Below are 13,613 nucleotides of genomic sequence, written 5' to 3' on the forward strand. Positions count from 1 at the left end.
GTAAAAACACACAGAAAATGCTGGAAAGCATTTGAGATGCCTGCCTGCTTTTTGCTTATACCTTGAATAAAGGCTTGGACCCAAAACATCAGTAATACATCTTTCCATCTTCTGGATGCTGCAAAACCAGCTGAGTTCTTCCAGCATTCTCTGAGTGTTTTATAACTGGAATTTCTGTGATGCACTCAGATGTGATTTAAGAAACCCAATGGATTATAATTACCCAAAGTCTTATTCCAGGGATGAAGAAGGAGTTAGAGATTCACCCAGGTGAGTGCACGTGTACGTGAGGGGGAAGAATCGGAGATCGTCATGAAAGACGTAACCTAGATATTCGCTTGGTCATTAAATATCAGAAATACCTCATTTTCCTGGAGCTGACCTCTTTTCGGACAAGCAGCATCAGGACAGCTAACTGCAGATTCCAAACCCTCCTTAATTAAAAGCTCCACATACTGTTTCAGACACTGTTGGCAAACCAGAGAGAAGTTTTAACTGTTCTGACAAATAATCTTCTCACCTGTGTCCACTGCAGCTAAAAAAATACATCAAAAGGTTGAAATTCCAATGATTCGAGAATACTTTGTGCTGGTTCTAACCCATCTTTATCTCTCCACATCCATGTACACGCAGAGCCATACCAGAGCTTACCAGTTTCATATTAATCTTCCTCACTGAAGCTTATCTAGTTTCACCAGTGGAGCAACAGTATGCCATCCTTTCATGTGACACAAGAACTTCCATGTAATCTGTTCTAGTTAGACTCATCATATTACAAGATATCACCAAGCTTGTGCTATAGAACTTGTGGCCACTAAGAAAATAGGAAATAAGAGCAGGAGTAGGCCATCCAGCCCATCAAATCTGCGCCATCATTCAATGAGATCATGGCTGATCTAATGAAAGGCTCATCTTCACCTACTTGCCTTTTCCTCATGCCACTTAATTCCCCTACTATACAAAAATCTATCCAACCTCATCTTAAACATATTTATTGAGGTAGCTTCTGCTGTTTCAATGGGCAGCGAATTCCATAGATTCACCATCCTCTGGGAAAAGCAGTTGCTCCTCATTTTCATCCTAAATCTACTACCCTCAATCTTGAGGCTATGTCCCCTAGTTCTAGTCTCGCTCCCCCCCACCAATGGAAAAAACATTACTTACCTCTAATCTATGTGTTTCATAATTTTATGTTTCTATAGGATCCCCTCTCATTCTTCTAAATTCCAGTGAGTACCGACCCAAACGACTCGATTAGGCGAACCCCCTAACCTCTGGAATCAACCTGGTGAAATTCCTCTGCACCACCTCCAAAGCCAGTACATCCTTCCCCAAGGAAGCAGACCCGAACTGTACGCAAACTCCACATGCCTCACCAGTACCTTGCCCAGCTGCATCATTCAATCCCTCTAGTGATGAAGGCTAACACTCCATTTGCCTTTTTCGTAACCTGCTGCATCTGCAAGCGAACCTTTTGCAATTCATGTATAAGAACTCCCAAGTCCTTCTGCATTGCAGCATGCTGCAATCACTTGTCATTAAAATAATTGTACTCTTCCATTTTTTTCTTCCAAAGTGGTTAATCTCACATTTACCAACATTGTATTCCTTCTGCCATGCCCTTGCCCACTCACTTAACCCATCTATAATCACTCTGAAGACTCTCCATATCCTCTGCACAATTTGCTTTACCACTCAACTTAAATGTCATCAGCAAAAAATTTAGATACACTGTCCTCTTTTCTCATTTTTTGGGCTTAAATGATTTTTGCTATTTTATATTTTAATATGCAAATTTACCAATGATAAATTCTGCTTGCTGTAGTTTTCATTCATCAAGAAAATTGACATAATACATCAAATCTATTACATGTAGGGATATTGAAAGCTTTGCAAAATTGATTTAAGTTCCTTCATTAGTTAGAGATAAACAAAAATAATAATACCAACCAGTGTGCAGAATATGCACTGGCACTGTGATATTGTCGTCATTTGCTCTAAAGGATACTCCCCAAGGCACAGTTTACACGATATAAGAGGGTCCAATGCCAGGTCCCAAGTAGGCCTGTACCTTTCTGTTGTCATTCTAGGTTGAATCTGGAAGAAAGAAAAAGATATAGCTACAAGTGCAACAACTTAATCATTTGTAAATAGAAAACAAACAATAACAACACTAGAGCAACAAAATAATATAATAAAATAATACAAAATAATATATTGGCATCTGCTGACTCAAATATTTTGTGTCACGTAATGTGGCAGGTAAACACACATCTTATCCTTTGGACGGTTATATATCATACACATCCCTGTAGGCACAGCTTGACTAACTTAAAGATAATAGTTCAATTCCACCGTTATCAAAAAGGTGTTGATTACTTTAGTTAATTTGTTACCATGCAATAATTTCATGATGCTTTAAAATAAGATACTTGTGTTTGGAAAATTACCGCAACATTTGGCCCACTGCAACTGAGATAGCTCCTTGAAATAGCTCTCCCTTTCACCGCCTTCCCCAGAGTCCTGTAACTTTCTCTCCTCAGGGCTTTTATCCAATTTGTTATTCGAAGTTATTGTTCAGTTTGGCCTTAACCAAACTTTCCTGTCAAGACATTCCAGATTATGATACCATAACTGGGAGTGGTGCTATTCGGGCTAAAGGCCTGCGACCAGTGGTGTTCCACAGGGATCGACGTTGAGACCCCTGTTGCTTGTGACATGGTTAAATGACTTGGAGGAAGGAGTGGGTTAGCAAGTATGCAGATTGTGGCCAGTGTAGAGGGCTATCAAAGAATACAACAGGATAGAGAACGAGCGTGAGGTGCTGCACTTTGAGAGGTTAAATTTAAATGGATAGTTCATGGTAAAGTTTTTAAAAGCATTGATGTTGAGAGAGACCTGGGGTCCAGGTTTGTAACTCATTGAAAGTGGCCACTCAAGTATATATGGTGGAAAAGACGACATATAGCACTTTTGCCTTCATTAGGCAGGGCATGGAGTACAAAAGATAAGTCATGTTGCAGCTGTACAATCCTTCAGTTTGGGCCACACTGAGAATACTGGGTGCCATTCTAGTCACCCTTTTAGAGGAAGGATACGGAGTTTTTGGAACGTGAACAGAAGAGGTTTTTCCGGATTTTTAATGTGGTTTTGAGATGAGTTGTGGGAAGAAAATGGACAAACGAGTATTTTTTCCCTCTGGATTGTTGAAGGCTGAGGGGGGAACCTGATAGAGAGGCATTGATAGGATGAACAATCAGAATCTTTTCCTCAGGTCACAGGCATCTCAGACTAGAGGAATGCTTAAGAGAGATGGGTGGGGCAAACATTCAACCCTCAAAGTGGGAGGTGCCTGGAACAGGTTGTCAGCACCAGTGGTGGAAGCAAGTACAATTGTAGATAGACAGAAGGGGGTGGTGGGGGGTGGGGGGGGATATCTATCAGGTGCAAGCAGCAGAGTTTTTGTTTGTTTTGGATATCATATATTGACAGGTAAGTGGGCTGAAGGGCTTGTTCCTGAACGGTACTATGCTTTAACTTCATTGAAAAGAAAGTAATCTCACCTCAGACTCTTTAGCCTGTCTTGCTCCAGCTTTGTGACTGACTGACTTTCCTTTCATTCCCTTCATTTTTTTTGTGTGTGAATTTGAATGCCTCTTTAAATCTCTGCTCAACCTTCTCTGTTGCAAGAACCATTTCAGGCTCTCTAGTCCTGCAGGTAAACGTCACTCTTGGCCCTTGAAAGTCTTCTCTGCATCCTCTGCAAAGTTTTGAGACCTTCTTAAAATAGCACTCCAACAAATGCATAACCAGCATTTTTTTTTTAATTTGGTGCATCTTCCTGGCTTTTATACTCCACATATATCCACACTGTCAAGGTTCACAAATGCCTCTCTCCAATTCAATAGCTTTATCACATTGTCATGAGATTTTGGAAGAATTCTACCCAAACCCTGAGGACTTTTTATTCCTCCAATCAATTTATCCTTCCTCTAACCACTTTAAAATCCTGACAGTCATTTCAAAGAAACTCCAAATTCAATTACCAATCTATGCAAAACTCACCAACTGGAATGAGCCATTATAATTAGCCTCACTATTTTCAATAACTTAGAGCAAACAAATCATGTTTATTTCACTTGCAAGCTCTTGGTGAAAGAGACTGATATTTCCACAGTTCTCTCAGATGCTAATTAAAAGCATAAATCCTCCACCAAAAAAATACCCCAAGGGCTAAGATATAAATAAATCCAATTAAAATAATGAGGATTAATAGGGTACAGAGTTCCACAGGAGAAATCGGTTGAGGGCAGAATTTATAAAAGAGTAGGAGATTAATGTTTGACAACAGAAAGCACTGACAAAATACCAGGTCAGTAAGACAAAATAGATGCAGAAAGATGGGCAAGTCCGGTGATGCATAAATGTGAATTTCCTTCAAGATAAATAATGCTGCCACCAAATACCTGTCTGCACCTGCTAAACTACAGCTGACATTATAATTGAAACTTGGCAGCATTTCCCAGAAAGAATAAATGAGGAGAAACTACTTCCACAGGCAGGAAAGTTTGTCATAAATTTTCATGCAATGAATCATCAAACCATTGGTCTGAGATAAGAGTACTCCACAATAGGAAGATCCTCTTGTTCAAAAATTAATTACAGCACCAATTTACACTGATAAGCAGCCACATTTATCAATGGTCTCGCTTTGTTTATGGGAAGAGTTCAAATTGATTGGAAAACAAACTTTGTTGCTTTAAACCATTTTAAATCCCATGATCTTTAATGTTCTGAGTGCTACTTCAGATTAGACAGTGGCTAGAAAAGCTACTTTATTCTTTGAAGCAATCAGATTTTGTTTACTTCTGCAAATGTTAATCTCAGGGTAAATCAATTCTTTCAATGAGGAAAACCATATTCAATTTAAACGTCAAGGCTTAGATACTCTTAGCCGCCAGGGTAAGTGGACTCTAGAAAATATTTTAGGCTAGCCCACTGCTGCAGAATCTTATTGCATACAAGCCCAAGGGAACAGGCAGGAATTTTCCACCAAGCATTCCATGATCTTTCACCCACTCATTCAGCATTGCTGGGAGAGATGCCCACTTTTGAAGAGGACGGAGAGAGGGAGGATCTGAATAGTCAGGGTTGGCCATTTAGAGGCAATCAGCTGCAGGTAAAGGATGGGGAAGAATGGTCTGGTCATAATCAGAGAGTGGGGGGAAGAGGGTAGAGGTGGGAATGGAGAAATTTGATGACAAATTCATCAGCTGCAGTGGATGGCAAAGAGTTCAGGTCGTCCAAAAGTCATCAACAAGTTGAAGCAGGTGTCCAGCAGTGCCCTCCCTTACCTGGGATCCAATCACCAGTTTCACTAAACCTGTCTCACATACATAGGGCATCCTTCTGTGCAAGTAGGACATGCATGCAGAAATGAAGGGTGAAAATGACACCGGGACACGTGTGGCCCTCTGCTGGGCATTAATCATGACTCCAGGTCTGAGTGCATCGGGCACTTGAAGAAGTCGGAAGGATAAATCATCGAATTTGCAACCCATGCTGTATACTACAGGTCCCTAACTTTTTATCTTGGATTCTGAACACCAGCAACCTCCAAAAACCAGCATTTTTTCAGTAAATGACATCTGCTCATCGATTATGATATTTTTTATATATACATGTTAATTTCCCGTAATAAATTCTCCATTTTCAAAGGGATCACCCATCATCCCCATCCCTGTGGGCATCCTCCCTTACCTTCGGTGGAAAGGTGACACTCGGCCCCCAGCGGGAGAGAAGCAGGCGCCGGGCTGGAGCATTGCAGAAGCAATGGCAGTCTTCCTTACCCAAAATCCCCCACACAGCTGGAACCACTCTGCCATCGCCAGCTGTGTGGGGGGGATTATGGGCAAGGAAGATGGCCATTGCTTCCTCCATGGAGCCATCATCGCAATCTGGTGCAGCACTTCAGGCTCGATTAACACTGCATCCCTGCTGCCACGTCAGGAGTTAAGATTTTGGGAGGGCCGGTCTGACGAGCAGGTAGAGCCCCTGAAGGCTGCCAGCACTCAGTTCCACCACCCTGACAGCCTGCTCCTCCTGCAGCTCTGCACTGAAGGGGTGGTGCCAGAGCTATTGCCGCTCACACCAGAGCCACCTGACCCTGATTGTCCACCTCATGTCCGGCCCTCTGCCCTGCTTGGCCCCTGGCTTTGAGCAGCTGACACTGGCCACCATTTTGGCAGGGCCCTCAGGCCACCCTGTCACCTCAGACCTCCACCTGAAAATCGATGCCCTGTTTAACTTGCAAATATTAGTAGAGCATACTATAACACTTTTCAAAGTATGCAACTCATTTTATCAACATCCTGATATAACAGTGTTAAACTGGTGTATTTTCCACTCTCTATTCCATCTGCATAACAATTATTATAACTGTAGCTAACTACCTTGCCCAAACCACTAATAACTGAAATGTACATCGATAAAACTCTTCACCAGCCATGTTAAATTCCAGTAAATTTTCACATGAATTAGTTTCAAGCATGCTTAAATTCTTTTCATATTTTTTTCAAATTTAGCTGCAGTAATCTACTTACAGTTGGATCAAGTTCCAAAAAGGTCAGAGGACAAAGAGGTCATTGGCAACTGTTCTTAAATATATCATGAAACAGATCTGAAATGACATGGAGAGAATTGTTAAAATTTTTGAAGAGTCTGTAATTGATACTACAATAGTATACTTACTGAATCAAAATGTTCCAGACGAACTAGTTTTCCGTTTACACTTGTATAATAAACAATTATTGCAATAACCACAAATAGGGTTAGCCAAATAATATTAGTGCAATGTATTCCAAAACTAACATTAATATTCATTTCTAAACAGATGTAAATCTATTCCGGCATAAACAAAGCTGCCACCTACATCAGTTTACCTGATAATTTGATATTTCAAATGTATTCCCAGTTTGTTGTGCTTATTTCACATAATTTAAATTGCCATATTTTTCTCTGTATAAACACTCAACTATCATAGAATCGAAGAGTGAAAAAGAATGAGGGTAATTTATCCTAATGTGCCATTACATGCTCTTTAAAAACATCATCTAATTGTTCTATTCCTCCATCTCTTCTAATCAAATCGGTAGGTTTCCCCTTTTCCAAATTACCCAATGTTCTTTAGAAATTATCATCAAATCCTTCCGTAACAGTTAGTGTTCATATCCATCTCACTTGATAAAAACTCAAGATTTCAACATCCGTTAAACTTTTAATCATTGTCTGTGCCAAAAGTATAATCCAACTTCTCCAGCCTTTCGACATGATTAATTTCCAGAACCATTTCAGTAAACGCCACCTTCCAATATTTACCAAATATTCCTCCTTTTCTTTCATGAAGGCATTCACTTCTTCAAAATCGAGACAAAGGAGGTTTTGAGCACATCACAATTCTCAGCAGGGAGAATGTTGAGGCAGAACAGTACAGACTTTCAGTAGGATTCTCGTGCTGGTGATGTAATCCAACCATGAAATGGGTGAAGACCACTGTCAGATATACTGATCGTTACCGTCTTTATCAGCACATCTGCCAAACAGCAGTGCTATTTCAGCAATGGATTATCCGTGATTTACAGGCTAACAAGAATATACAACAGGGGAACTTGATGGACAGACTTTTAATGGAGAGCCGTTTGAGCTTCGAAAATCTCAAGTTGTTATAAATAAAGAATGAAAATCCAAAACAAAATTAATTTGAATTCTCAAAAGTAGAGCAAATAAGTTATTTCTCAACCACCATATGGATCATATACATGATCCATAGCACTTCTGAAACCATTTTTAGAATTTTAAATTATGTCAGAGTTTTTAAACATTATAAAGAACTTTATGGATTACTTCCCCCATGGTCAAAAGTATTTAAAGCAAATTTTGTACCTCTTGCATTTGCCACATCTTGGACCATGATATTTTTGCTCACTTCCTTCTCTTACTACTCTCTGCACATATTCTTCCTTTAATCTACTCCTTCTGAGAACATGAGCTGAAGATTTTCATACCAAGCTGTTCGGCAGCCAATAACTGGCAATTGCCGATCCTTTAAAAGCAGAAGTGGCGCTTCAATCCCATCATTATTGGTTCTGCATTCAGGCCCTTCAGGAAATAGGACCCATGTGCACTGAAAAATCACAGCCAACTTGACAGAAAATTCAAAGCAGAGCTCCCTTTTGTAATTTACAGACAAAACGACTAAAAATAAAAGAGGTCAGGAATTGCTTTAATATGCATTTAATTGCATTAAATTATGTTGCTTCAACAATCAACATGAAAACTTTATGTAAGATACAAATAAAATGAAAAGTTATATGCAACTTCCAATCCAGTATGCATTGAAAAAGGATTTTTCCACCCCCCCCCACCCCAAACAGTGATTGACTAATATCTAGTTTAGAACTCGCTGCTAGAGGAGATGATGTAATCAGATAGTTACTACATTAAAGAAGCCTTTAAAAAGGTAGAGAAGGATACAGACAATGCAAACTGGATGAGTGTAGAAGGCAAATAGGTCAGCAAGGACATGATGGGCTGATGACACTATGTCTTATGACAATGTAAGTAAATATCTTCAGGGATGGAAGGTAGAATCATGAAATGTTTTATTAATATCATGAAAGCTCAAAGTTATGAATCGGTCATTGTGTGATGATGTAATGGGGGCATATTATACTGACTGCTTGCTATTAGCTATGGCTGTAGAGATACTCCACCCTACTGGTATAACAGATGGAGAATCTTTTCCCACTGGCCAATTTAGTAGTGGTTATAATCTGTTAATAAAAGCCCAGTATTAGTATAACACTTGTCTGGTCCATGTCTATGGCATATCAATTTTATTAACAGACTATAACTACTACTAAACTGGCCAGTGGGAAAGCATCTCCATCTGTTATACTGTGGTGGCCCTTCACAGCTCCCCCCACGGGGCCTCACAAAATGAAGGACGAACGCAATGATCCAGCAAGCTGCACAAGACCCCTCCAATTGGCCACAACCAAAAGAGCTTAACTGGCCTATCAGGGAAATCAGATCACAAACACACCAATCAGTGCTGAGAGGTGTTTGACCATGCCCCTCAGCTTGAGAATAAAAGCAGGGCTGTGAGCCCAATAAAGATGAGTGTGTTAACTACACCCAACTGGAGTTCGTGTCGTTCTTTCTGAGAACAGCGTATTCTTTCTAAGTTAACCTACATACAGCTATAACCTCTCCTGCACTATAGGCTCTGTAGAGCCATAGCTTGTAGCAGCCAGCTACAATACCAGTAGGGTGGAGTATCTCTACAGCCATAGCCAACAGCAAGTTGTCAGTATAATATGCCCCCGCCCATTACATCATCAGACATATGTAAAAAAATATTCCAGATTAATGCTGAATGTAACTTCACAGTCCTGATGTTAGTAACCCTGCAGGCCTTAGTTCAGATGTGACTCCGCACAACCCTGATCGTTATAAACTTTGTATTCCAGGGCAAAAACAGTTCATAATATTTATATCCAGCTGGAATTTGAATGCTTTTCATGTGTGGCGATGTAAATAACACCACAAACTAAACTTCCCCGAGAAACCAAACTGCAAAAACCTCGGTTTCCTGTAATCCCCACCTACACTTCCCTCACGCACCTCTTCAGAGGTAGTCAGTGAAGGAATTCAAACTGCTTTAAAATTAAGATGGAAAGGAGATAAGGTGGATATAAAAATGCAAGAATGATAACTTGGGGAGGATACAGTTGCCCATTTCAGAAGAAATGATGACAGGAGGAATAGTTAAAATATTGATGAGGGAGGAAGATGGATAACAGAGGGCCAGTGGGGACAGAAAGTCTCACCTCTAGCTAAGTAGGGTGTGAATCAAGTTCTGCTCCAGATACTCTGGCACAAAAATCCAGGCTGACACCTCACTGCAGCACAGGGATTTTAAAGACAAAGATTTGCAGCCAAGCCCTACTCAATCACATGACGAAACTCTCGAAGCAATTCATGATGATGGACACGAGTGCGACTGGGTGAGGCAGGACGCAGGCAACTTCTTCAGCATGGGGATGACGATGGTGGCTTTGAAGCATGTTGGGACCACAGAATTCTCATGGAGTTGTTTAAGATGCCAGTGAGAACATTTGCTCGATGAGCCACACATCCTCAGTGCTTTGCCAGGAATGTTATCCAGTACAGTAGCCTGAGCTGGTGATGCCTCCCACCCAGAGGCACTGAACAACTTCCACATGTGCTCTGAGGGGAATAATGACACTGTGCAGCGAAGAAGACCACCTCTTCTCCTAATGACCAGAAGCTGGGTCTTGCAGTGGCTGACATGAAGAGACCTAAGCAAGGTCAATCTGAGGAAAGCTGTTGTACCGGATAACATTCCTGGCACGGAAGACCCTGCAGAGGATAGTGAAGTCAGTGAAAAAGATCACTGGGGTCTTTCTTCCTACCATGAAGCTCATTTACAACAGTCAATGCAGGTGAAAGATAATAAACATTGTGAAGGACCCCACACACCCCTCATGTAGTAAACTATTCTCCCTTTCTGTCAGCTGGTAGGAGGTAGCATAGCACTCGGGCTCTTACATCCAGATTGGACAAGTTTTTTCCCCTCAAGCCATCAGACTCCTGAATTCCCAGAACATATGTGGATAGTGGACTTTTACTGTATACGTCCTAATATTTTACTAATTCCATGTGTTTAATTTTTATTCTAACTTGTATTGAGGTAAATATGCTCGGTGGTCCTAGAGAAATCCTCTCCTGTCTTTAACAATGTGAGAATGGTATGAATGACAAATAAAAGTGACTTGACTTGAACTGCAAGTTTGTGTATGGTGGAAGTCTGCTTCTTGTTGGCAGGCAATCTGATAATAATGAAATACGTATATACACAAGTATAATCTAATGTCCTTCAGGGAAATAGAAAACCGAACCGCACTCAAAGCACTTGGCTCTAAAGGTACTTCAAACCTACTTAATGGCTCACTTGCTGTGAACCAACACTTCAAGTTTTGCAGGGCCCGACCTTATGATGACTGGTAGCTTTTTGATCTTGCTAACTACCTTGACTCTTTCACACCATCCCAGCAACTAGATTGACAAACTACAAGTACTCCAAATCATCATCTTAAAAATTGCACCTTCATAATTTCCAAATGACATTGGAATACAGCCAAACAAAAATTATGTAAATAATTTGAAGCAGACAGACAGTCGGTGAAAAGGGTGTTTGGCCTTCATCACACAGCACTCAGTACAGGAATTGAGGCATCATGTACAAATGAGGCCTTGTCATTTATGTGCAGTTTTGCTACAGGAAGGATATCATTACAGTGAAAAGGGTTAAAAAGAAGTTCATGAGGATGTTACTGGGATTGCAGGGCTGGAGGCCAGGACTTACTTTTCCCTTGGAGCAGAGGAGACTTTCCAAAGGCATACAAAATTATCAGGGGATAAATAAGACAAACAATCAGTCATTCTCCTTTCCACAAACCATGGTTATGGGGAGTCTAGAGAGCACAGGTTTCAGGTGAGGGGGTCAGGGAATGGATTTAAAGGTGACCTGAAAAGTGACCTTTACATACAGGGGGTAGTGGATATGTGTAACAAGTTGCCAGATAAAGTGGAAGAGATAGGTACAATTGTGAAATTGAAAAGACATTTGGATAGGCACTTGGATCATGAAGGTTTGAGGGATATGGGCCAAAACAGGCAAACGAGGTTCACCATGTACAAGATAGAATTAAGGTTTTTTTTTCAATGACACCATGCATTTACACCAGTACCAAGCATTTAGTAGACTACAGGGCAGAACATTCTAATGCTGAAATTAACTACATCTGTCAAGCACACACTTAATTCTGTAATTAGATTGACAATCATTCCTGTCCCAATTAGAAACCTGTACTGCAACTTGTGAAAATGACTGCCATCATTCAGTTCTTTCAACACATATCCTCGAACACTCAGACAGTTCTGACCTGCATCTTGGATGGTAAGGTTCCAACGAACTTTGAAGGAAGGTCAAGTTCTTTCCCCCTGCTGCAGATTCAGCTCCACTTACGTAGAAGCAGAAAAGGTGATGCAAGGCCCAATCACGGTGCTCCACTTACAGGACAGGCGCACACAGCGACAAGCTTGGAAACAGATACTCACCAATGCACAGCTCCTGTGTCAGATCGGTGCACAGAGCAGGCACTACTTCCTGTGCAGAATTTACAAATGCAATTATGCTACACTTAGTAAATTAATTGATAGCTAAGCCATGTACCAATTAGTCTGGTCTCCTTCCCACTGTATCATACAATCTGCTGGAGACGAGGGAAGGACCTCATCCATGTCACACGCTTTTTTTTTAAATGTTCAGACTCTTAAATAACTGAGATATTAGGCACTCTGATTTCAATGAAGGACAAAGGATAAAGGATTTTTGTAATCAGGATTCTTTGCTGTACAATGCAGCACCAGCAACTGCCTTGCAAGAAAGAAAAGGTTTTCATCAGGGCTTACCTCATGATTTTCATCGTCCTTAGAAAATAAAGGGCTTTACAAAAATACACATATTTGCAACCCTACATGGAGTTGAAGGAATGAACTAATTTTTGCACAAAACTGATGCGTTCGTTACGATATTTTCAGCGTTATCCCAAAAAAGGTGAACAAGCTTTTGTTTAAAATAACAGTTGAAGACTGCGTTTTTGAAGAGCTTTTTCAGAAGACTGCATTTTTGAAGAGCTTTTTCACGACTGGGGGGGAGGGGGGGAAAAAAAAATCGAAGCAGAATTTTTACGTCTGGGCTGGCTCCTTCTGTGCGGGAAAAGAAATACCCTTCCTTCAAGTCAAGACACCTTTATTTGTGGTTCATACCATGTATTGCACGGTAAAGGTTTCTCCATGATCATGGAGCAGATTTACATAAATAGAAATTAAAATTTTAAGTCATATACAATAAAAGTCCACAGAACACTAACCACATCTGTTCTGGGAATTCAGAAGTCTGATGGCTTGGGGGGGGCAAATAAAAACTGTTGCCCAATCTTGACGCAAGGGCCTGAGTGCTACGGTACCTCCTTCCTACCAGACGGCAGAAGGAAGAAAAATTGACATGAGGGGTGTGCGGAGTCCTTCACAACATTTATTGCTTTCCACGTTCATCGCGTGTTGTAGGTGTCCATCCTGGTGGGAAGAGAGCCCCCAATGATCTTTTCTGCTGACTTGAGCTACATTTAATCATGGCAAAATGGGAGATTGCAACTTGTGGACGTAGCATACACCATTTAGCAATGGAAAAAGAATACTCCGGTCGTCAGATTTGCCAAATTATCTGATGAATCGATTGGCCTTTCTGGGAAATGCATCCATCCAACTTCAGACAGAACAGTCAGCTCAGAACAGTCTCTTTGCTGTAGTCAAAAACAATTTGATTTTCACCTGACCTAGCTTGATGATGACAGATAGCATGAGGAGGTGGAGGGCTGCAGCAGCTTTCAAGTGATAGAGCCAGACAGAGAAAACATGGACGGCATGATAAAACACAGGGAATGCTGGGGATTAGGCATCATATC

At 40.9% G+C, this 13,613-nt stretch overlaps 1 protein-coding gene across 12 annotated transcripts in view; it reads right to left on the reverse strand.

Annotated features, from left to right (window-relative positions):
- The window catches only part of rnf144aa (ring finger protein 144aa), an 85,868-nt gene that overhangs the window by 33,830 nt on the left and 38,425 nt on the right, over nucleotides 1-13,613 (reverse strand). For 11 of the 12 annotated variants that reach the window (XR_011340385.1, XR_011340386.1, XR_011340387.1 and 8 more), the window contains 4 exons: nucleotides 6,603-6,679; nucleotides 3,564-3,760; nucleotides 1,951-2,097; nucleotides 363-467 (listed from right to left, as the gene is read on the reverse strand). Coding sequence is in view for 9 of the 12 variants with exons in the window: in XM_069886224.1 (XP_069742325.1) it covers nucleotides 363-467; nucleotides 1,951-2,097; nucleotides 3,564-3,629 (318 nt within the window). In the remaining 3 variants the exon portion in view is untranslated. The remainder of the gene's footprint in view (nucleotides 1-362; nucleotides 468-1,950; nucleotides 2,098-3,563; nucleotides 3,761-6,602; nucleotides 6,680-13,613) is intronic. The other variant, XM_069886223.1, reaches the window with a different exon arrangement.

This window comes from Narcine bancroftii, chromosome 6 (assembly GCF_036971445.1).
Source record: "Narcine bancroftii isolate sNarBan1 chromosome 6, sNarBan1.hap1, whole genome shotgun sequence".
Classification (NCBI taxonomy): Eukaryota; Metazoa; Chordata; class Chondrichthyes; order Torpediniformes; family Narcinidae; genus Narcine; species Narcine bancroftii.